This window comes from Canis lupus, chromosome 3 (genome assembly GCF_048164855.1).
Source record: "Canis lupus baileyi chromosome 3, mCanLup2.hap1, whole genome shotgun sequence".
Classification (NCBI taxonomy): Eukaryota; Metazoa; Chordata; class Mammalia; order Carnivora; family Canidae; genus Canis; species Canis lupus.
In genome coordinates, this window is record NC_132840.1 from 41,417,486 (window position 1) to 41,444,076 (window position 26,591).

Consider the following 26,591-nt stretch of genomic DNA (forward strand, 5'->3'; position numbering starts at 1 on the left):
CAGTGGTTCCATCTTTAACATCAATCCAAATCTGAACAAAAAGATGTAGGAAAGGCAGCAGAGTTTACAATTTCAGAGAGATATTTGTACCGGAAATATAATTTGAGAGTCATTAGCGTATAGTGGCATTTAAAATCAGGGGACTTGATAATATCAAGCAAGTGAGTATAGAGAGAAAAGAGAAAAGACAAGAGAAATAAGGAGAGAGGCCTGGGGCGCTTCCAGATTAAGAGATCAGGAAAAGAGGAATCCACAGAGACCGAAAAGGTATAACCAGTCAAGTAAAAGGAAAACCAAGAGAGTGCAGTGCCCTGGAGGGCAAGAGAATAGAATAAACCAAGGAGGAAAGGATTTAACTGTGTCCAAGTCTGCAGTAAGTTCAAGTAAGCTGAATGTTAAGAGTTTAACCACTGGATTTAGCAACATGGAGAGCATTGGTGACATTAACAAGGACAGGCTAGGTGGAAGATGGGAGCAGTATCTGACAGAAGTATGGTAAAGAGAATGGGAGTAAAAGAATTGGAGATAGCTAGTATAGGAAACTCTAAAGGAGTTCTACTACAAAAGGTAGCAGACACACAGTAAGGAAGCCAATAACTGAAATACTAGAGAGAATTTGGGATAAATAAAAATGGGATAAATAATGTGAATGGGATGTCTTAGTAGATAGGAAGCAACTGATGATGTAGCAGAGAGATAAAATAATTGCTAGAGTGAGGATCCTGAGTAGGTGAGACGGGACAAGAGTTTTTTTACAAACAGATTTACAAAAATGGATAGTTCATCTGTAAGCAGAGTATTGTATTAAGCAGTGGATAGTCATAGATAGTAGTAGGTAGGTAGATATGGTGGTAAAAGTCTATAAAATTATTCTTTTGATGGCTTCCATTTTCTCAATGAAGCAGGAGAAAAAGTGAGAAGGAAGACTGGTGTGCAGGTAAGGGAATAAGGCATGAAATCTTTTTCTGGGAGAATGGGAAAGTAAACGGAATAGAGAAATATAGTTTAATTGCCTGACAGCACTGAGGGTTCTCTCTAGGTTCAGGCTTTTCATTTCAAATGAGACCAGTCATCATGATAGTTCTCAAGGCATGTTTATCCAAACAGGTGCTAAAATGGCACGGACAGACAACCGGATTCAACTATGGCTTGAGATTTGGCTAAGCAAGTGAATGAAATGAGAGGATAAGGCAATTGAGGTTTGATTACAATAGGGATAACTATAATGATAGTTATCATGTCAGTGGGGTGCTTGACAGGAGACATGATCCCTAGGATCACGACCTGAGCTGAAGGCAGATGCTCAACCAGTGAGCCACCCAGGTGCCCCTAAATATTTTTTCATTGATTGGTCATGGAATTTAAGCTAGCTAAACTCAAATAAAGAACATTAAGGGATTGAGACACAGTAAAAGGTCATCAGATCAAATGATGGGAGACTGCAGAAAAGTGTTGGAGCTGGGGTACTGGAGAGAAACACTGGAGCTAATAGAAAACAAGATTCATGATATTAAGATTATATAAGTTAAAGTTCTTAGTAATGACAATGTCTAGAGTATGACCATGGCCTAGGCAGGAGAAAGACAAAAATCATTAAAAAAGAGTTTCTTGGGGTGCCTGGGTGGCTCAGTGAAGCATAGGACTCTTGGTTTGGGCTCAGGTCATGATCTCAGGGTCCTGGGATCAAGTCTCAGGTCAAGCTCCCCAATGAGTGAGGAGTCTGCTTCTCCCTCTCCCCCTCCCCCTATTTGTTCATTCTCTCTCTCTCTCTCTCTCTCTCTCTCACACACACACACACACACACACTCACACACACGCACACGCACAAAAAAAATCTTTAAAAAAAAGTATCTTGAATTTCCAGGTAATGAACAGTAGCTATAAACTTCAGATTCCTTATCATTTTAACAATGAGATAAGATTATGACTAAATGACAGTCCCAAATAAAGTAACTATCAAAAAATTTTCTAAGAGGAAACATGAAACCTATTTAAATAAAACCTGATTAGGAAGAGGCTGTGTTGTCATAAGACAAATCCTCATCTTATAATGGCTGTCTCAGAAGCTTACATACATCATTAAACATACACTATATATCATCAGAAGTTAATGTCATTATTATGTCTCATTTTATGAACTACTTGAAAAACAGAAAATAATCACTCCAATATATGTAGACCTTTGTTCTAAATCTTGATGTTATAATCTGTCAAATACATCATATAAAGGAAAACTCTAGAATTATGCTAGAAGAGACATAATGCAAATCTTACAGAAATTAAGAAGCATTTTAAAAGTAGAACCTTGAGGACAATAGTGTCTTTTTCATTTCCATAGGCTCTTTGATAGGAAAATTTCTTATTATTTCAAAAATCAGACTCATTCTACAGAAGAACTATATTCATAGTATATAAATAATGCTAAGTACTACTACAATGAGGTACAACTGAGGATGAATACAAGGATAAAAAACCTAAGTTCTTTTCTCTAAAGATGGAAATATATAGGGGGAGAATACAGCAATTGCTATATTACTCAAGTTAATATCTGCACATCATTCTCTCGGAATTTACAAAAATTGGAAGTTGTTTAATTAGAGTAATATCTGTATAGTCCTGTAAGTTACTGAAATATATGTTTATTATTCAAAATATAAGGCTACAAAATATATTTTTGATCTGTGAGCAATTACTTTAAAAATTACTTAAGTTACTTTAAAGAGCAATGCTTAAGTTCATTAGAAGCTTCTAAATGTAGGGCACCTGGCTCAGTGGTTAAGCATCTGCCTTTGGCTCAGGTTGTGATCCCAGGGTTCTGGGATCAAGTTCCACATCGGACTACCCATAGGGAGCCTGCTTCTCCCTCTGCCTGTGCCTCTGCCTCTCTCTCTCTCTCTCTGTGTCTCTCATGGATAGATAAAATCTTAAGAAAAAAGCTTTTGAATGTAAAATTTCTGTGACTATATGAGCAGATATGAGTAGTTCTGAGGCTTTTGACCAATGTTCAAGTATTTCACATAACAAACCCAGATTGTTTAAAAAAAATCCATAAATAGTTCAGGCTAAAGGTTAAACACAGATGCTAAAACATGTTTATTAATTTTTCCTCAGATCCTAGTTAATAGACTAAAAGTGCCAAAGAAAAGTTGGCTATGATTCTAACAACAATGGTATCTTCCTCCCTTCCAATAGCAAAAATTACATTTGAAATGGTTTGGTCAAAACACAACATAACATGATTTTTGGGCCTCAGTCTAAACTGTTCTTTCTCCCAGTTTGTTTAAAATTGGAGTTATTTTTATATCTTACCTATAAAAAGGTAATAATAACTCCTTAAATTTTTTGGAGGGGAGTTAATAAAGATGCTGTAAACAAAATATAGCTGGATCTTATACCAGCTGGCCTATCACTTGCTACTTGGAATAATCATTAACCATTATTAAGTAAATCATATTTTTCAAGTCCTGGTGCATCTTATAAAGAGTTTTCCAGTGAAAGGCAGCTCTATTAGCAATCAAAGCTAATCACTGGTCTTGATATGTTTCAGAGAAGGGATGGAGGTTCATATTTTAAATCAATGATGTTATGTCCTTTCTACACAGCAGTCAGATAGGTCTCTTTTAATTTTATAGGAAATTAATGTAGTCATTTTTTAAAGAATGGATTATCACACAGACAAAAACGAGTTATATGGAATGGTCATCCTGGACAAATTTCTGAATTTGGCAGATTTTCTTGAGCAAAATACACAAACCAGTTTGTAATAGCAAGCCTATTTAGTAGAAACATTAGACACTTTGTGTATACTGATAGAATAGAAAAGTACAATGTCTTCCCTGTTACTAACTCAAATATATTTTTAAATTAAGAATAAATTAAAATTGGACACTTCTCACTTATTCATCAACTGAAAATCAAATACATAAAAGAGTATCTTTAAAAAAAAAAAAAAGAGTATCTTCAGTTTACCTTACTGCCAATGATTGACCGTACTTCATCATCTGGTGACGTGGGAGTCCCAGATATATCTGGATTACTATTACTAAGGCTCCGAGAACGATTTAAATTAAGGCTTGCAGGTCTCACAGCAGATCTAGCCATTGTGGCATAATGCACTGATCCTCCCAAACCCCCAGGACCTATAATTGTATATAAAATAGCACATAATTAGACAAAGAAATTAGTCAGGAAAGCACCTGAAAATAATCTCTGCCACTTTACAAAATTCCCCCAAAATCATAAATTGCTTTTATTTTTTAATTTTTAAAAATTGCTTTTATTTATAAATGAAAAAATACTGTGAATAAAAAAACACACAAAACTTAATGATAGCTACACCAAAATAGTCTATTTTACAGTGGTTGACAGAACCACATGCAATGATAAAGTCAGTATCTTCTCAATGTTTCTGATTATATATTAAATATACACTAAAAAACAAGATAGAAAACACAAACACACCATGCACACATATTATTTTCACTTTAGATATGAGTGTATTGAAGACCCAAAATAATCCAGCTGATGGCTCTTCCTTTCTCCCACCCTTCCTACTCTGTCCTTGACACAGTCCCTACAAGGACAGCCAATTTACTGTCAACATCTCTTAAATGAGACTGTTTTGTTTGTATCATCAATGACAATTTGAACTATAACAAAGTAGCATCCTTATGATATACATACATATGTATACTCAAGCCCACGTTAGAAAGGCAAGAATTTCTCTGTCTAGCATCAACTATGTTCAACCATCATTCAACCATATTCTATGAACATAAAAATACCCAGCAACTATATCCTCAATTTATCTCCACTTTTCTTAAAGAAATCCTTCATATTTGCAAATGATACACACCTGTCAACTAATTAATTCACACAATCTTTCAGCTCAGCATTTAAACAAGATGTTTTGCAAAAACTACGGAATACTATATTGAATGAAAGAGTAAAATAATGGAGCATTGAACACATCTAGTCCACAATATACCTTCAGAGCCTCAAATACTATAATTTTAAAAATCGACATAGTAAATCACAACCCAGAATATGAGTCAATTACTGCTCTTTTTGCAATTAAGAAATAAAATGAGCTAAAACTTAAGTCGGATTACTATTATGTCTAGTTTTCATAATGAATGTCATATGTATTTATCACCATTATTAATGTTAATGTTGCCAATAGCTGGAAAAGGGCACTTACCATTATCATTAGTAATGAATGATGACTCATACAAATACATGAGCAGGTTGAAAGGTACGCATAACCGAATCATTAACTAACAAAGAGTTATTCAAACTAAGACATCTCCCCCTACTTCACGCCCACTACCATATCGTCACCAGTTTCATACAAAAAAGCAAGTAATCATTTTGGGCCCTGCTGTTCACAAAGGGTATATAATTTTATTGGCCATGAAGAGATCAGTACTTTTCTGGAGAATAATCTTTTATATTAATTAGGTTTCACAAAGTTACCAGTTATTTCTTCTTTAATGTCCAGCATTCCAAATGACAAAAATTCTACTTATCTTACCAAAACAAAGAATGATAAAATGTTTCCACAGACACAGAACTGATTTTCAAGGTTCCTTTCCAAGAATTAATTGAACCAAGCTCTAATTAAAATTAAAGGAAGCTGTATAAATAATGATGCCTGAAGATGTAACTTAATTATCCTTGTAACTCTAGCACCTAGCATAGTCCATGCCATTCAGCAGGCACTCAATAAATACTTGCTATTGAATGAACATATCCCACTAGAACTACAAGATTATTTTAATCTTGCTGCAAACATACAATCTATGCAAGGGAGTTTCAGAATAAAAGGAATATAGTACCTGGTGATGGTGAATTAGGGTAAGTATTTGGTAGGCGAAAAACGTAATAGATATATGATGAGAGAAGGCTATTCCTGCCATGCTGGTCATGATTTCCTTCCAAGTTTTTGTGGAGCCGATTTATAATTGATGCCATGGCTTCAAATGATGCTTGACCTAGATTAACTTTTAAGAAGGAGGAACACATTTTTGCATTAATTTTTTTAAACTGCAAATTCCAAAAAGATCAGCGTTTTATCATCTCTATATGTGTTAAGTATAGGGATTATGCAAAGTATATAAAGATGATATTTGGTGTTGATTTTAATGATATATTAGCTGAATCAAAATTACTTTTCTAAACAAAATTTTAAAACATTTATTTTACTAATTTAACATGAAAAGTATATAGGTTTGTTCAATCAAAAAACAAAACCTCAACTGACAGGTACCCATTATTTTGTAAAACAATACAAAGCACAAAAGAAAAAGAAACCTGTCTTGTGTATCACCTTTGAAAAGTCACTTCTTGTTTTAAAGATGACTGAAAACTTAACATACAATGAGCAAGTGTTACTCGTTTAAAAAATATTAACAATGAAAGTGGATTATTAAAAATATCAACTTAAAAAACTAAAAAAAGATGATCGTGAAGGAGCAACGTGACTGACATGAGTGAATTGGGAAAAGGATTAGGTGGCTAGAAAAACAAGCTGAGGTAAGACAGTACAGCATTTTTAAATGCCAGGCTAAGCAATACCTACCCAGTCATTCAAGATAGTATGTAACGAGCATTTTTCAAAAGTTGAGAAATTCTGGTAGCACACTAAATAAATGGGTAAAATAAACAGCCATTGTGGGCTTTGATAAAGCCTCAGAGTCTATGATTTATTTAATCAAGACAGGAAATTATGAACAGAAATGAGATCAATTAAATTTTCCTAAAAGTGGAAGGATCCAATAAAGTGGTCAGGTAGGAAGGGACACTTGAGTGGCTCAGTTGGTTAAGAATCTGCCTTCAGCTCAGGTCATGATCTTGGGGTCCTGTAATGGAGCCCCATGTGGGGCTCCCAGCTCATGGCGGGGGGGTCTGCTTCTCCCTCTTTCCCTGTCCCACCCACCACAATCCTCCACCTCTACTCAAGCTCTCTTTCTCTCTCCAATAAATAAAACACTTAAAAAAATTGGACATGTGGGAAGATTAATCTATATATACTGAACTAGAAAAGAAACTAGAGATGCAGAGGCCTGAGTGGGCTATAGCAATTTTATCTGTGTTCCTGCTTAATTCCTTTTCCTCACAGTAGCTATTCAAACCATCAGAATCCTTCTTAAAACTCAAGTCCAGGGTAGCCCGGGTGGCTCAGCAGTTTAGCGCTGCCTTCAGCTCAGTGCCTGATCCTGGAGACCCAGGATCAAGTCCCACGTCAGGCTCCCTGCATGGAGCCTGCTTCTCCCTCTGCCTGTGTCTCTGCCTCTCTCTCTCTCTCTCTCTGTCTGTCTCTCTGTCTCTCATGAATAAATAAACGAAATCTTAAAAAAGAAAAAAAAAAAAAAAAAAGCTCAGGTCCACATTATTCCCTCCTCAGGAAATTCTACTTTTTATCTCACAGTAGGAATTTATAAAGTATTAAAGTCCTCAACATTTTACTATAAATTTCTCCAAATCTGAAACCATTTTTATTTCCCTGCCAAAGGAAGCAGTGCTCCTCTAGCATGTAACAATAATCACATCACTCTTGTCCTATAGGCTTGCTTCATTAAACCTTTTAGCATCTCTGTATCTTATATTTTTCTCCCCCCTCCACTAGTTTCTCAAAGCACATAAACATGCTCAAATGACTCCATTCTTATGCATTAATCAACCCAGTTTCCTATTTTAACCAAATTTAAGAATAGGGTATACATTTTGTGTTCCTTTCACCATGTGCTATGCACTACTTAATTCTACTTTCACTGTTTGACTAAAACTCTTCTTGTTAATTTCACCAGTTAATTTCACCTCTTTAGTAGGTAAGAAGACTAGGACTCTGGAGTCAGTTGTTTGGGTCTGAATCCTTAGGCAAATTTTCAAGCACAGTGTTCATCACTCTACTTCAGTGGTAATAATACCTACGCATAGAGTTGTGAGCATTTCATACATTAATGTAAATAAAGCACACAGCAATATTATCGACCTATTTACTATGCAAATGTTTGTTACTATTGCATTATTATTTTATTTACATCATCTACAAAATTGGTGTTTTCCTTAAAACCTTCTCCTATGACTCCTGTGACAAGCTCCTCAACATTTCTTCTTAACCCACCTCTCCTCTCCAACTCACTGTCATCTCATGTTTCAGCAGGACCTCATAGTTTGTTGTAAGAAGTTCTATAAGATTACCAATTTGTTTCTCTGCCTCCAGATTTTCCCCACTTTCAACCCATCTCCATGTAGCACACTCATCTTTATAAAAACCAAATTGGGTCACATTACTTCCATAATTAAGACCAGACCCTTCAAAAAAAAAAAAAAAAAAAAGGCCAGACCCTTCAAAAGCTATGGATTCCTTATAGAATTATAGTCCCAATTCCCCTAAAGTATCATAGAAGATTCCATTTCCTCTCCCTCACCACCAATGATCATCTCTAAACAACAACACTCTAATTTGTGACTTACAATTCCTCGAAAGTTTCCCAGTTCATATATCTGTCTATATACCATGCGCATACTATTTCATCCCCTTGGACTAGTTATTTACCTCTCTGACTCCTACTCATCTTTAAATGTTTGACCCAAGGATCACTTCTACTGACAAGTCTCCCCTAAAATAAAATTCTAAGGAGCTCAACACTCCTCTTCTTTGTACAACCATTTAACACAAAAATTTTATGATGTGTTTTTCTTATAAGCTCAACTACTTTGCAGGATTCAGGTGGAAGCTATTAGCAAAAGCAGAGGAACCTATCTTGGGAAGAGAGCTGGAAACAGGAGTACCTCTAACTGCAGAGCAATACAGAAGAAAATGAGACTATAGAGATTTTTGGGTTAATGAAGAAAAGAACAGCTATTTTAAATAGAGGATGGCCAATGAGTAAAAATGTAGGCTAGGTAAATCACACATCATATAAAAAGCAAAATGATTTACCTATTTGCCTGTTTTCCAAACTAGTCTGTGAGATCCTTAAAATCAAGAACTAAGCCTTGGACAGAGCCTATCAGTGTCTGGCATACAGTAAGTGCTTAATCAATATTTGGTGAGTGGATAAATGAATTGGTTTCCATAATGTGAGTTGAAGTCTCTATGGCACAATTTATCAAAACAAAAGAAAGTTATTTTCTGGCATCAGAAACAATTAAATAACTCCCCATCCTCTCCTCCCCAAAATCAAACACAGTCCTTATCAAATAGTACTTCATGATTCTATTTCTGCAAAAGCTAGAAATGCCAAATTACAAATTTCATAATTCTCCAAACATAAGTAAAAATTACCTATTTGGCCAGCAATGACAGGAGGTCTAACAACTAAAAGTATCAGTTTATCAAGCAGAAGATGAAGAAATCGGACCACTGGTTCCAACTGAGATGAATTCAGCGCTGAAATACTGCTCTTCAATTCATTTTCTAAGTTATTTTCCATGATTCGCATGTCTCCAATTCGGACTGGGAACATGTGTTCATCCAGAGCATTGACCAGAGCAAAAAACTTGTCAAGATACGGATCCTAAAACAAAGAATGAACAAAAGCACTAACCAATTATAACTGTGAATTCCCCAAACTTTGGACCATATAAATATAAAATATTGTAATTTTTATAAAATATAAATATTAAATTAAATATAAATATATTTAAAATTATATAACAAAAATTACAATGTTTTATGTAATATAAATAGCTCATATGAATTAATACAAAAAATACACAAGTATATACAAATATTGTTTCCAATTAAACACCAGCTCTATTCTCATTTATTAAAGTGGCCATTTTGAACACTATTGACTACTCAACACTCTACTAATACAGATTAAGGATTTTTTTTTTTTCCTCAGTGTGAGTATTACTATTTTAGAACTCAATGATTGTGCAGGTCTGTTAGAACAGGGCCTGTGCCCATTATTAATTTATTACCTCTTAGCTCCATTCAAACCCACCATCTTTGCCACAGTTTATAATACTGGAGCTGACTCTTCAAATTGCATTTCTTCTTTGTCAGCTGGTATGTGGTTAGGCTCTGACCACAGAAGGTACAGGAAACAGCTTTCCTTCTTCCTATTTGTTTTCCTGATGGCAGCTAGCAGATGTGAATGCTAAAGTTCAGAGGTGAGGGACATGGCACCAGTGTTCACAACAGCAATGGTGCCTCTTGTTCCATAGCAGGTGCCCTCCACACTACAGCATGGCAGGCACTGTGTACCTGTAGCAGTGGTATCCTCTCCTTGGAGGTCTGATTCTTAGCCTTCAGGAACCTCCTCTATGGTTCTAAGTTCCTTCCTTATCACTTTCTGCAACTGCTATCTCTATTATAATCACAGAATTTTCTTTTACCCCATTTAGTAGTGAATCACCTTTAACCCAGTTAATTATTTAAATATAAATTGTCTCCATCTGAATTACTGGGATGTTCCATCTCCTGGCTAAATCCTGACTCCTATTATTTAACCTCCTTGTACACTAACAGAACCAGTCTTATTTAAAGCAATCACATGCCCAGTCCCAGGGTACATGCTTATTCCCCCAATTTGCTTCATGCCTAGTGATGAGATGTGTATAGTGATGATCATGTGTATAGCACCAACGAATGATTTGTGAACAGGAGTCTGATGGAACTCTGGAAGACTTCTGCTCAGTTAATAGTGAAAATAAACTGTAAGACAATAATGCCAAACAGTTTCATTCACATTTATAGCTCTAATGTTGTTCTAACTTGATATGCAGGTTTTAAATGAATAAAAAAGTGATGACTTCTAACTATATACCAGTAAATTTCAAAGAGCTACAACCAAAGTAGAAAACATCATACAGGGGATCCCTAAGTGGCTCCGTGGTTTAGCGCCTGCCTTTGGCCCAGGGTGCGATCCTGGAGTCCCAGGATCGAGTCCCACATCGGGCTCCCGGCATGGAGCCTGCTTCTCCCTCTGCCTGTGTCTCTGCCTCTCTCTCTCTCTCTATCATGAATAAATAAATAAAATCTTTAAAAAAAAAAAAAAGAAAACATCATAAAAAACATTACTGTGTTCAGTTGATCCTTTTAAAAAGATAATACATGATGAAATTGTTTTCATAGTGGCAAAAATTTTTTAATGTTGAATATTACTCATCAGGACTGTGAATGCCAGAGTGCTACAAAGTAGATACTTCCACTTCATCTTCTCCTACATTCAATAGATTCTAAATCACCTATATTTTTGCCCCAATCCTTCTTTGTCACATAAAGACAGCACATGTATCTGAAAACAAAATTAGGAGTAAAAGATAAATATACTACCAACTCTAAAAAGAAAACTAATAATGACTGTAAGAATTAAAAAACATGAAAAATAATGTATTTTTATACTTAAGATAGGATAATATGAAGGGAAAGAATACATTTCAACAGTATACTGTAACATCCATCTCAACATTATCAAAAGAATAAAGAATATAGGAAACATAGAACATATCCAGGACCAGAAAAGGAAAAATTCCACTGGAGCCATTCTTTTACTGGAATCTACCTACATAATGCTAAATAAAACCTATCTACTACCTTTTTTTGTTGTTTTAAAATATAACATAGAGGTGCTCTGCCTTCTTATTTTTCCCTACTTCACTGCAGAAAAGAGTTAACACAGCAAGTTTAAGACTGCTATCATTTGGAAGTCCAGCTTACACAATTGGTCCTTGGATGGCATCTGGGAACTTGGATTTCAAGAGTTCCAACTGATAAGGGATGACTCACTACACCTAAATTGTTTGTGCTAACAATATGGTTTATGCTGAAAATAAGCTTTCCTTCTGGGGATCAAGAATTTTGGCATGTGATAGGCGAGGGTGCTTATGTTACACCTTATAGTAAAAACCCTGGGAACTAAGTCTCTAATGAATGAACATCCCCTGACAGACATTTCACACATGTTGCTTCCACTCACCCTATGTGACTCCACTAGGAGAGGATGTTGGAAGCTTGTGCTTTTCCTGTGGACTTGACCTCTTTTCTTTTAGCTGATTTTATATCTTTTACTAAAATAAATCATTGCTGTGAACATGGCTATATGTTGGGTCCTAGGAGTGCTGGTGAAAAAAATCACTGAACTTGAGGGTGGCCTTTGAAGTTCCTGTGAATACTGCCCCTTCCCTTTTCAAGTTGGATTCCATTTTACTTGCCTCTTCTCACTCTACATTTCCTCCCTGGATAATCACTCACCAGTGTAGTTTCAGCTTTCACATTTATTCTGCCACCTTCAATGTTAAAGATGGTATTACAATTGCCTTGGGATATTTTTATCTGAAGTACATAGGCATTTCAGACTCAACAGACTTAAAACTAAACTCACTATAGCTTCAGAATTATCTCCACTATCTCCATAATCTCTCGTAGCATCCAACCAAATTTACTTTTCTCCTGTTTGCTATTTAGGTTAGAAATCGCCATTTACCTAGACTCTAAACTCAACGGCATTCAAGGTCCTTCATGATCTGTTACCAGCCTGGTCTTCTTTCCTCATCTATCACGATTTCCCCCATGCACTATGAATTACATTCACACAAGATTACTTGCCTGTCGTCTTTAGACTACTAACCCTTTGCACTTGCTTTTTATCATCTGAGTTGCCCACCCTCTCTCTGTATGGTAAATGCCAACTTATCAATCAATATCTGGGAATCTCAGTTCCCAGAACAGACAACTCTATACTCTTGAAAGGATTTCATTCATATATCTAACACAGTACTAATTTTACTGTGCTACAATTATTTTTACATTTTCCCCTATTACACTGTAAGGTCTTTGAAGGAAAGTTTCTTTCCTTGACAGGTAACAACAACCCTGACTACATGGAGCTTACAACCTAATGAAGAACTAATAAATAAATGCATATGTACATACATACACACACAAAGTGAGAGAAAGCAAAAGTGCAAGAGAGTGCGGGGAAGAGCTAGAAGTAGTAGCAAGAGCAGGGTAAGACCATACAGACGAATAGGGCTGCTATGCTTAAGAGTCTCCAGGAAAGGGGAGTCTGGGTGGCTCAGTGGGTTAACTGTTTGCCTTCGGCTCAGGTAATGATCCTGGGATTGAGCCCCACATGGGGCTTCCTGATCAGCAGGAGTCTGCTTCCCCCTCTCTCTTTGTGTGCACACTCTCTTCCTCTCAAATAAATAAAATTAAAAAAAAAAAAAAAGTCTCCAGGAAAGACCTGAGGTAAGTAAAAGTCTTACTGAAAATAAGTATCTAACAGGAGGAAAGTATTCCAGCTAGAGAAAGAGTAAATATACAGGCTTTGAGGAGAGTCTGGCATGTTCCAGATAAACACTGAAGAATTTGGAGCAAATAATTCCTTCAAACTCTTACCATTTGAAATATCTGAGTCTATGAGGAATAAAATGGTTTGAATGATAGTTTTCAACTCTAATTCTGCAATGTAGCAGAAACTTACCAAAAAAAAAAAAAAAAGTCATTGAATTGCTCAAAATGAAGTCAATGACATTTTGAGGAGCAACAAGTTTGCTTGTGTGAATATTTAAAGACTTTTATGGATTCCTTTAAAAAATAACTTCTAGGGATCCCTGGGTGGCGCACCGGTTTGGCGCCTGCCTTTGGCCCAGGGCGCGATCCTGGAGACCTGGGATCGAAGCCCACGTCGGGCTCCTGGTGCATGCAGCCTGCTTCTCCCTCTGCCTATGTGTTTCTGCCTCTGTGTGTGTGTGTGTGTGACTATCATAAATAAATTAAAATTAAAAAAAAAAAAACTTCTAAATATTCTATAAACTTCTATATATTCTGATATATAATTCCCTAAGTTATAGTAGATAACAAAACTGATTTAGCTACTAAACAATATGTTCATTCATTCAAGTGATAATCTATTATAAAAATTATTTTAAAAACTCACTTACTTGTGTATGGATAGACGAAACAGTAACAACTTCAACATTAAAAACACCTTTGTGATTATCTACCCACTTCATGCCAGGTAGAGGAACCTAGAAGAGAGTAAATATAATGATCATAGATATTTAAGTTTATTGGAAATTCTTAAAACAAAAAAATTATAATACCTTAATAAGAAAAAATACTATGGAAATATACACTGTATATGAATGTAAAACATATTTATACACTGCACATGAATGTAAAACATATATTTTGTTCTTATTACAAAATCTTCATGTTTTCTACAGGAGAATAAAAAGGCTCAAGGAGCAAAAAGAAAATATACACTCAAAATTCTATTTTCCCAAACATATATCCCTTTACATAATTCCAAATCTTCCTCTGTGCACACGTACTTTTATACAGACTGTTTCCTTCCATAGGTTATATTAAACATTATTTTAAAACTGTTTGTCACATATTATATTGTGAATCTCTTTTCATGCCAATAAATTCACATCTACATTATTTTATTGGTTTATAATATTGGTTTTTTTCTTGTAAAAACTCCTATTTTAATAGGGCTATAAGATATTCACAGCAAAGGAATACATTCTGTTGTTATAAGAGTTAGAAAACTTTTTTTCCTGATGTAAATTGGTAAGAATTTTAATTAAAATCATAGCATAAAAAGTTTTTTTAAAGTATCTTTTTAAAATCACTTCTATTTCTAATGACACAGCTAAAAACCATGAACATGACACACAAAATAACACTGAAAGGTGGAAAGAGGAATGCAAATGACAATGGACCTTGAGATGTGAAGAAATACAAAGTTGTGTTTCCTGGGTTTTATTTTTGCCTCATAAATCCTGGATGAGGTGCTAGAGAAGCTGGCAACCCAAAAACGCCAAAAGGAGTAGAGAAAAACAAGCTCCAAGAAATCCTGCTCTCTCTAATCAAAACCAGTATTTGCCCTACTCTGACCAAACACAAGGTAACAACAAGTGGCCGCCCTACCCAACCTCCAAAGGCTAAGTGGTAAGCCCAGGTGTCCACCCTTAGCTGGCTGTAATGAGGGTCCCAGATCCCCACCCCCAACACATTGGGTGTTACCAGAGAAGACAGAGTCGGAAAGAGGTCCTAGCCCTGTGGTAACAAGCATCCCCGCCAACTATGGGGTCAGTGGAAGCCAAGCAGGGAGCAGTACCAAGGTGCCCCTTGCTCCCCACATACTGGGAGGTGTAAGTGGAGGCCTAATGTGGCATTAATGTGGCAAGAGTACCTCCTCCTACTACTAAAACCCAAGACTTATATAAGATCTGTGGTCATGGGCAGCCCGGGTGGCTCAGTGTTTGAGTGCCGCCTTCAGTCCAGGGGGTGATCCTGGAGACCCGAGATCGAGTCCCGCATCGGGCTCCCTGCGTGGAGCCTGCTTCTCCCTCTGCCTGTGTCTGCCTCTCTCTCTCTCTCTCATGAGTAAATAAATAAAATTAAAAAAAAAAAAAAAAGAAAGAAAGATCTTTGGTCATGACATAATACCTAAGATGTCTAAGATAAAATAAAAAATCTTGCATCACACCAAGAACCAGAACAATCTCAAATGAGAAAAGGCAATTAACAAACACTAAGATGAAATCTTTCAAAAGAAAAATGGGGGAGTGCCAGTTCGTTTAAGTATCTGCCTTCGGCTTAGGTCATGATCCCAGGGTTCTGGGATAGAGCCTCAAGTTGGGCTCTCTGCTCAGCAGGGAGTCATCTTCTCCCTCTTATTCTCCTTCTGTGCTCTCCCTAAAAAGTAAAATCTTTAAAAAATTAATAAAACACTAAGATGACACAGATGTTTTTCATAAAAAAAAAAAAAACAGATTTCATCAGGCAATTACAAATATCCTTGAAATAAATGACCAAAATAGAAAATCTCAGGAAAAGAAGTATTTTAGGGTTTTTGTCCCATGGCTTCATTTTTTATCATGTGTAGAAAAGAAAACCAACTAAAGCCAGTTTCCTCTTCTAAAATTCAAGTAAGAAATGCAATGTCTCTACTGAAGTAAATACAGGTTTTGAAACTTTTGTAAAAAACAGATGGTGCAGTAAATTGAAACTCTTCAAGGCAAGAATTAGGACTAGCTCTTTCAACCCAAAACACTTGCTTTCAGCTTAAAAAAACAAGATATACAAATAAAATGAATACAGATGGCTTTAAAAATAGTGGTTCTTAAAAAAAAAATAGTGGTTCTTAAACTCTGATCTGGGGAGAGCAGCATAAACATCATCTGAGTATTTGTTGGAAGTGTAAATAATCATGCCTCAGTGCGCCTGGGTGGCTAAGTCCATTAAGTGTCTGCCTTCGGCTCAGGTCACAATCCCAGGGTCCTGGGATCAAGCCCCAAGTCAGGCTACCTGCTCAGTGGGGAGTCTGCTTCTCCCTTTGCCTCTGCCATTCTCCCCACACGTGCTCTCTAGATCTGTCAGATAAATAAATAAAATCTTAAAAAATAATAATAATAAAGCCCCAATAGGGACCTCCTGCATCAGAAACTCTGGGGGTTATAAGCATCAATTATTCTTAACGTACAGAGGAGAAAATTCAGACACAGAGAATAGTTTAGTTGGCTCAGGCTGCCATAACAAAATGTCATCCACTGGATGGTTTAAACAACAGAAAGTTATTTTCTCATAGTCTGGAGACTAGAAGTGCAAAATCAAGGTGCCACATGGTCAGTTTCTGGTGAGAACCTCTTCCTAGCTTGCAGATGGCCATCTTCTCACTGTGTCCTCACAACCAAGAGAAAAAGGACACTGATGTGTCTCTTTTTAAAGCACTAATCATGAGGCCCCACCTGCATGACCTTATCCAAAACTCATTTAAACCTAATTAACCCCACAGAGCTCATTTCCAAATACCAGCACATTGAGAGTTAGAACTTCAACATATGAATTTGGGGACTGCAGTGTGGGGGATGAAGTGGGGTGTGGGGAGACATATTTCAGCAGGGAGATTAAGAAATTTACCTGAGGTCACACAACTAATAAAAGGTATGGCCAGAAGTAAAATCCTGAAAGTAATGATATACTGCCTTTTAAAAGCATGTGAGATTTGAAACAATAAATACTTTTAACAATCCCATACCCCTTCAAAAGTTAAACCTTGCTAAACTTGGTGTATATTTTTCCAAATTATTTGCCACCCAATTATTGATGTGTGAGTTTGATTGTCACTATATTATTTGTTTTTATATTTTTATTATAAATGTTCTATTCGGGGGGGGGGGGGTGCCAGGGCTCAGTACATTGAGTATCTGATTTGTGATTTCAGCTCAGGTCATGATCCCAGGGTTGTGAGACTGACCCTCACATCTGGTTCTGACCAGGGGTGGAGCCTGCTTAAGATTCTCTCTCTTCCTCTCAATAAATAAATGAATGAATGAATGTTTTACTGGGATATTGAAGTGGGATATTGAAATCCATATTACTCCTCTCAACTATTGCACCACTGTATGGATGTATAAGAATTTAATTAAATATTAAGTCTTAAAAAAAAATATTAAGTCTTGATTGATTCATATAATTTTCATTTTTTTTGTTTTGCTAATAGCAATAATCCCATAATTTTTCCATTTTTCATATAGAAACAAAATACTTTTTTTAAAAGACTTTATTTATTTATTCATGAGAGACACAGAGAGAGAAAGGCAGAGACACACAGGGAGAAGCAGGCTACATGCAGGGAGCCCGATGTGGGACTGCATCCCAGGTCTCCAGGATCACACCCTGAGCCAAAGGCAGACACCCAACCACTGAGACACCCAGGTGTACCAAAAATACATTTATTAAAAATATTACACAATATATTAACTTGAATTTAAATAAAATTTAAAAAGTACTTTTTAAAGAAAAATAAGGGGAGCCTGGGTGGCTCAGTCGGTTAAGATCTGCCTTCGTCTCAGGTCATGATCCCAGGATCCTGGTATTGAGCCCTGCATCACGATCTCTGCTCAGCAGGGATCTCCTCTTCCTCTGCTCCTCCCCTCACTCATGATCTCTCTCACTTTCTCTCAAATAAATAAAATCTTTAAAAATAAATAATTACACAGTTATATATTATACACTTCCATGTAAATAGTTAAATGCAAAAAATAAAATAGTTAAATGCATCTATGTTGGTATGTCATGTCCTGACAATGCTTGGTACAACCTGGTGTGCTCTTTGTAGAAATCGGACACAGATATATCAACTGCATTCAACAATTAAAGTGTAGCTACTCAGGATGCCACAGATTTACCCCAACTCTAACCTAGAGAAGTGAAATACTCAGTAAATGTGAGCAAATGAGATATTAAAAATACTTTTATAAAAGGTTACTAGGTGGAATGCCTGGGTGGCTCAGCGGTTAAGCGTCTGCCTTCAGCTCAGGGTGTGATTCCAGGGTCCTGGGATCGAGTCCTGCATCAGACTCCCCACAGGAAGCCTGCTTCTCTACCTCTCTCTCTCTCTTTTTCTCTCTCTCTCTCTCATGAATAAATAAGTTAAATATTTTTTAAAAAGAATAAAAAAGTTTACTAGGTTATGTCCTTTAATGCATATCATTGATGGTTCATCACAAAATGGCATTCAAGCTTTGGAATGGGAGGAACTATGGCTGGATTTGGCAAATGGGTTTGTATTTCAGAGTCCAGAGTCCTCTCTCTCCCCAGGCCAGTGAAATGCCTGCCCTCCTCCAATGGGGGAGTGAGATGTGGGAAATGTAGAGAAATGGCCAATGTTTCTGTGGGGAAGAGAACACAGCAGATATTATTCATCATTGCCAAATGGTTAATCAGTTTGAGAAACTTTGTATAGTCTCAACAAAATTTTCATTTTTTAGTTTTTGCTACTATCAACAATCCTGTAACTTTTTAAATTCATGCAACAAATAACTACTGAAGTCTCTAAACGGTTTTCTAGGTACTAGGGTTCCATAGCAAACCCAGGTCCGCTCTCAGAAAACTTACCCACCATTCCTTAGAGAAAAAAATAAGATGATTTGATAGTGATAAGTATTAAGTAAATAAAGTTGGATTAAAAATGATAGTGCCTATCAGCAGTGTGGTGGAGGGAAAGGCTGGAAATGTATGGAGTAATAAGCAAAGACCTCTCTGAGGAAGTAATATTTTATATAAAATTCAGATAAGGAAAAGAATATAGCCATGTGAGTTCAGGAGGAGGAAAGAAAATTCAAAGGTCTAGAAGTAGGAAAAAGCTTTAAGTAAAGAAGCTTTAAGTACAGATGTGGCTCAGTGATGGTAAAAGCTGATGTTACAGAGGTGGAAGAGCTCAGATCTTTTGGAGATCTGGAGGTCATGGGAAAAATTCTAGATTATATTTTAAGTACAAGGAAATATGAGCAAAATATAGATACACTATATAAACATTGTATATGATCATAAAGAAACACTAAATCTTGGCAATATCATGCTGAATGAAAAAAGCAAGTCCCCCAGAGGATTATATATAGAATAACCTTTTCATTAAATTCATAAATTAAGCAGAGTAAAAATATTGTTTAAACATACATATACCTCAATTAAAAAGTAGTTTTACGAGGCTAGTTTTCAAAACAATGTGAATGCACTTAATGCCATGGAACTGGACACTTAAAAATGGTTAAAATGGTAAATTTTATGTTATGTATATTTTACTACAATTTTTTTAAGAGTCTCAGCTCAAGTGATGATCCTGGGTCCTGGTATCAAGCCCTGTATTGGACTCCCTACTTAGCTGCGTTGGGTTTCCCTACCCCCACCCCCCATCCTAGAGCTCTCTCTCAAATAAATAAATACTAAAGCTTAGGTACTTAATCACATATAAATCATACTATACATCTATAGTCTAATCTAAATTATATTATTTATTTTTTTGATATTATTTCTATATGAGCACACATAGCATAGTAGCTAGAAGAAAACCATCAGCCTCCCTTTAGAAAGCTGACCTTGCATTTTCAAATCAATTAATAAAAAATGCAAAAAAAAGAATAAATGCATAACTTCCATAAAATCAGATCTCCTTTTAAAATATTTCCTTTTGAAATATATAATCCTATCCGTGTGATAGAAGATAAGCTGATTTTACTGAGATGTGTTCCTGGAACTGAATGAAAGGTCTAGCAGAGGGTAGGGGGAAGGGAGGAAAGAAAGAGTTCTATTTCTTTCCTACTATCTTTATTCATGCATTGGTTTAGTAAATACTTACTGACTGCCCACTGTGAGCCAAGCACTATTCTAAGTACTTGCAGATAAAGCAATGCACAAGAAAGATGAAGTCCTTACCTTCCTGGAATTTATACTCTGTAGATAAAAAATAGATAAACAGATATATGAAGTATAAAGTTATGTGAGGACAAAGCAGCAAAGCAATAAAAAATGGTGGAGGCTGCACTTGAACAAAAGCACTCAGAGACACCCTCTCTGAAGAGGCAAGATCTGAGTGGCTCTGGAGGAAATGAAGAAGCTGGCCTGGTGATGGAGTATTGCCAGGAGAGGGAAGTGTGAAGGGCCCCAAATGGGAAGGGCCCCAAATGTTCCTCTTCACGTCTGAGGAACAGCCAAGGTGCAGTGCTGTGTGGCTAGGATAGAGGAAGTGACAGAGAACAATACGAAAGGAGGTGGGAGCAGGAGCTTTCTGTTGCCTCTTTCTTTTTTTAAATAAAAATACAGATTCGTGAATTTTTTGAGTTCTATCCTGAAAATAAATGCCACCAGGAGAACATTCCCAAGACATATTTCAGATTAATGCATACAAACAGTCATGTCATATCATGATTCTTTTTTTTTTTTAGAGATTTATTTTTATTTATTTATGATAGACATAGAGAGAGAGAGAGAGAGAGAGAGGCAGAGACACAGGCAGAGGGAGAAGCAGGCTCCATGCCGGGAGCCTGACGCGGGACTCGATCCGGGGACTCCAGGATCGCACCCTGGGCCAAAGGCAGGCGCAAACCACTGAGCCACCCAGGGATCCCCTCATATCATGATTCTTGATTGAGATTCCAATGTGTTTTGTTTTTATAGATTTTATTTATTTATTCACGAGAGACACAGAGAGGCAGAGACATAGGCAGAGGGAGAAGCAGGCTCCTCACAGGGAGCCTGATGTGGGACTCGATCCTGGATGATGGGATCACGCCCTGAGCCGAAGGCGGACGCTCAACCGCTGAGCCACCCAGGTCCCGAGATCCCAATGTTTTTGTTTCTTTTAAGTCACATATGTCATCATTGCAGCTGCTAATGTCTCCTGTATTACATGTTTATAACCACTTCATTTTCACTTAAAAGATCATTAATTACAAAAATATTCTTTTTTTTTTTAAAGATTTTATTTATTTATTCACGAGAGACACAGAGAAGAAGAGAGGCAGAGACACAGGCAGAGGGAGAAGCAGGCTCCATGCAAGGAGCCCGATGGTCCTCGATCCCAGGACCCCAAGATCATGCCTGGAGCCAAAGGCAGACGCTCAACCGCTAAGCCACACAGGCGGCCCCTACAAAAATATTCTAAAAAATTCATTTGTACTCCTTCCTCTACACTTTCAATGAAATGTTGTCTACTAAAAGAAATACTCACTTATTTAAAGCTTATGTTACAATATGAAAATTATCCAAATTTGCCTATTCTTTAAGTTTATATTTCACATATTATTTTAGTTTTAAAATCAATATACTTATATTGAAAGCTTAAAGTATTCTACAGAGTAATTTTAATTCTAGGAGAAAACATTATTACTTCATTATCTATATACTTCTAGACAGAACAGCAAGGTCTTGAGAAAAACACCTCTGTAATGAAAACTTCATTGTATTCAATCTGGAGAGTTTCAATGTGAGAGATACTGACCTCAGGAGACAATACAGAATAAGCCTGTGGTGGTTTTTCCAGTGAGACTGGTAGGCAAAACTGCCCAGTCTTTAATCGTCCATTCTGAAGCATTGGTATCCACTTTTAATAAAAAGGAAACAATATTAAGTATGTTTGTTACAAAAGGAATTACTTGGAAAATCTATTTTAAGAACATGGTGTGAGCCAAATTTGTCAACATCACCAAACACAAAGGGGATTTAATTAAGTAATAATAATAGGTTTCATGATTCCTCTAAAGAAAAGCTTCTTTGACAATATTTTATTAAGGAGGATCCCAACACATTATTATTACTAACCAACCATGCAATATTTACATCAATAGGAGGTTCTTATTATCCCAGAAAAGGCTAGAATAGAAGAAAAATGGCACAAATTGGACCCATTTTAAGTGGTGGTAATAGTGTCAATGTATGTAGGGAAAGGTTTGATTAAATGTGAATGTTAACAACAAAACTAAAAAGCATAAACATAAATTTATTGTAACATTCAGCAAAATCCACTTCATAAATTGCAAGAGAAAAAAAATGAATCAAACACTGATTTTTCTCTTTTGGGCAGCAGCATGATTTTTCTGACGAAGTTGTGATAGCACATTTTGATATCTATATCCTTCACCTCAAATTGACCTTTGCAATTCAATCAATGATTTTCAAAAAATACTCAAGAGTTTTAATTGCATACAATTAAAGCAAAAAGAGTTTTAACGGCCAAGAGTCTCTTTTAATGATTATACACTGAAATCATTCCCTTCTGATGAACCTTTAAAATTAATATATTTAAATTATATTAATAATTTATATTAAAATATAAATTTTATAAAATTTATATATTTATTGTATATATTTAAAATTAATATATTTATATATTTAAATTTAATATATTTATATTTATACCCCATATTGTTGGGTAAACACATAATAATCAGTACCAACACCTAAGTGTTTACATATGTTAGGTAATTAGTTATATTAATTACATTAATGAGCATTTTCTTATTATGATGACTCTTCCTAACCAATATAGGAAATCAGATAAGGAATAGAATACTCAAATAATAGTGAATATCAACTACATCTCAAATACTGTAATTATTTTTAAGATCAAAGAGCTAAATATTAAACAAAAATATGCTTACTGTATATCCAACAGGAGTTTCAAGAGGAGTATTTTGTTTCTGTTGACAACTAACATGATAAAAAGTAAAAAGCAAATGATGATGGTCAGTTAAAGTAGCAGGGAGTTTAACCTTGATTTCTTCATGAAAATCAGGAGACCTTCACACAAAAAAACAAAACAAAACAGATCAATAGTCAGTAATTTGTTCAAAATAAGTAATTATTGCATTTGTATATTTGAAAAAATTTTAAATTAATTTCAGGATTCATGCTTAATTTTTCTTCTAGTACAAAATGTTTTTCTCTATTCCCAAACTTTAAGTAACTAACTCCTATTTCCAGTTGAGGGAGCTGTCTCTGTTTCTGAAATTTCTCAACCCAACTTTAATAATGGGCTGAGTAATCCTACTATATGAAAATTCATCAATAATCACCACCTTGATGCCGAGATCTTCATTTGGTAGGAAACTATATAAAAGAGGAGACTAGGGCAAGGCTTTCTCTGATATACATTACATAGAAAAAATAACAGGAGTTTTTATAAGTAGATATTTCAAAACCATACCATAAAAAAAAAAATTTTCTGTTATAGGAGTGTAGCTTCATGTTAAAGGTTAATTTGTATTATCTTTCTATAAAATAAAGAAAATAAGTATTTCTAGACAACTTAGTATCAAGTTGGGCTCTCTATGGAATATTTTATAACAATTATTCCATTGCTAAGGAAATAAATGTTAACAAAATATGATATACTGACTGTTCAGAAAAAAGAAAAAGAAAAGAAAAAAATCAGGGAACACCTACAAAATACATTTGTCCCACAGTTTAGAAGTGCTCCCAGCCACTATAAGAATACAACAAATATCATATTTGATCAAATCAATGGCATTTTCACCTCAATATTCATTTAGAGTGATCCCTAGGAGCATTTTTATAAAGAAGTATTGCTGCTCTTTATGATATAGTTTTAAAAGGGATAGAACCTTAGCATCCCAACCTTCCATAATCAGTTAGTATCTCTCAGAGTTATATTTAGTAAAAATGCATCCAAACCATCTGGCTCCAACTAATTAAAAGTGAAGCCTGTTCTGCCAATTAGTGCTTTTTTTTCCCTCTGATGCTAATAAGTCTAATATCCTTCTATTTCAAATAAGCCTCAGAAACACTAATAACTATAGATCTGATCACAGAAATATTAGGTAGATGAGGCTTTTAATACCCATAAGAAATATAATTAATGCCAGCCATTTGAAAATTTGATGATTTGGGTGAATAAAAAATGCTATGCATCTACTGATCTCACTAATCACCAATGAATTATAAGAAGTTGAATTTACTAGCAATGTTAAGCAGTATTGTCATTTTAATTCTACTAATGCTGAGAGCAACAAAAATAAAGATCTAGCTACAAATTGAGATTCTTTAAGAGATTACTACCTTCTTTATCAATATCTTTCCTGGTACTGAATGTTTTAGTTCATTTCTTTTCTGAAATCATACTATCTGAAGGCTTTTATGGAAAATTAAGCATCTAAGAGTTATTCATCAAAAAATACTTTTAATTGTTCACCTTTATGCTAAGTATTGTGTTAATTTGTGGTGGGTTTAAAGATAAACATGAAAAAATAATTACCCTAAAAAAATATATGATTTTGTAGAATATAAATAAGACACACATATATCAATAGCAATGCTATAAAGCAGGGGTTGGCAAACTATGGCCCATAGGCCAAATCCAGTCCACTGCCTAGTTTTGTATAGCCTACAAACTAAGAATGATTTTTATATTTTTAAGCAGTTAAAAAAAATTCAAAAGAATAACATTTCACCTGAAATATTACATGAAATTCAAATTTCAGCATCCATAAATAAAATTTTATTGGAAGACAGCCATGCTCATTCATTTGCAACTTATTGTCTATGGCTGTTTTTTCACTATAACAGTAGGGCTGAGTAATTGCAACAGAGACCATATGGCCCACAAGCCCTAAAACAAACCTATTGGGCCCTTAGCAGAAAAAGTTTGCCAACCCCTGGCATAGAGCATATAAGATTAAGTGCTTCAAAAAGAGAACTGAATGGATTATTTCAAGTTTTGGATCAGGGAACTGTGTTTTAGGAAGACTATATGATATAGCCCTTAAAGACTGAGTAGGAATTCAATCAATAGAGGGAATCAGTATTATAACAGACAAAGAGATCTAAGAAAGGCCCAGAAACAGAACAGCACAGAATGTTTGGTAATCAAGAAAAAAGAAAATCATCAAGATGGAAAAGATGACTGAATATTAGAGAAAAGAAGAAGGAAAACAAGGATGTTTTAAATTTTGAAATCAAAGGATCTGGAAAAATTGTGGTACCATTAATAAAAATAGAGATAGGGTCCAGAAGAGAATTGGGGATAAATAGATGGAAACTGAGAAGGCAGCAGGGCACCCAAATGAACATGCCCAATAGGCCACTAAACATATATTTCTGCACTTCATGAAGAAGGTCATGACCGAAAGTAAAGAGTTGGAAACAATCCACATAAAGATAAAAGTAGTAGTATTTTCACTGACTGAAATTCTGAGAAATAAATATAAGATTATTTATGGAGAGTATAGTATAGAAAAAGAGGGTTAAGGATGAAACCTTAGTGTTTTGTATGAATGTCTATACTCAAAAAAGGAAGGGAGGGAGGGAGGAAAGGAGGAAGGGAGAGGAGGTAGAAAGAAAGGAAGGGAAGAAAGAAGGAAAGGAGGGAAGGAAGGAGAGAGGGAGAGAGGGAGGGAGGGACGGAGGGAAGGAAGGAGGGAGGGAGGAAGACGACGAGGGAGGGAGGGATGAAGGGAGGAAGGAAGGAAAATTAGAATAATTACCACAGGAAAAAAAAACTGTCCAAAGAGATGGGAGGAACTAGGGAGGGTTGTAAAGAGTGAGAAAGAATAAAGTTTTAAGGAGAAAAACCAATGCTACACAACAACACTGAAGAAAGACTTTTATTTTGTTTTTTAAGTACAGGAGACAAGTTTTTTTTTGATAGTAAGAATGGAGTCACTGAAGCAGGGACTGATGGTACAGGAGAAGGGTTAAGTGATGGAGTCACACTCTGGAAGAGGAAGAATGAGACCAGAAGAAAGCAGAGGGGAAAGACACTGAGCCACATGTGGGCCCTGACTGTCCTTGAACCAGAAGGAAAGGCAGATTTGTGCAGAGATTTCTGAGGTAAAGAGGTAAAGAGTAGACAAGTGGATGGTTCTCAAGATGGACCAACTCAGTCCACTTAATAAAGTAGGAGCACTAAGAGTAAGGCAACTAGAGAATAAGTAGAGGCTAGAGAAAGGAAGAGAAAGGCCTAAGATGGTTCCTGCCAAATGACACAGGGTAAAAAAGCAATGACAAGATTAAAGAGTGGTGGGGCCAAAAAGAAGATGAAATAAAGTAAAATGAATTTCTGTAGCCCCATGATATGGATAAAATGATGATGACTTGTGATAATCTTGATTACTAGAATTTCATGATTTTTTCCTCCAGAAGCATTCAATAATCAGAAAGAAAGAAAGAAAGAAAGAAAGAAAGAAAGAAAGAAAGAAAGAAAGAAAGAAAGAGAAAAGAATAAGAAAGCAGAGATGAAAAGTTATCCAAAGCTAATTTCCAAAAGAAGTAAAATGGAAGGATCCTAAGTCAGTGGATTATCAGATGTTGTTATACTACCAAT

At 35.7% G+C, this 26,591-nt stretch overlaps 1 protein-coding gene across 9 annotated transcripts in view; it reads right to left on the reverse strand.

Annotated features, from left to right (window-relative positions):
• Positions 1-26,591, reverse strand: part of DOCK7 (dedicator of cytokinesis 7) — a 219,588-nt gene that overhangs the window by 80,079 nt on the left and 112,918 nt on the right. For 8 of the 9 annotated variants that reach the window (XM_072820523.1, XM_072820525.1, XM_072820522.1 and 5 more), the window contains 6 exons: positions 22,912-23,050; positions 21,753-21,854; positions 13,900-13,986; positions 9,293-9,524; positions 5,838-6,002; positions 3,970-4,139 (listed from right to left, as the gene is read on the reverse strand). In XM_072820523.1, the coding sequence (XP_072676624.1) occupies positions 3,970-4,139; positions 5,838-6,002; positions 9,293-9,524; positions 13,900-13,986; positions 21,753-21,854; positions 22,912-23,050 (895 nt within the window). Of the gene's footprint in view, positions 1-3,969; positions 4,140-5,837; positions 6,003-9,292; positions 9,525-13,899; positions 13,987-18,450; positions 18,646-21,752; positions 21,855-22,911; positions 23,051-26,591 lie in introns of those variants that run through there. The other variant, XM_072820531.1, reaches the window with a different exon arrangement.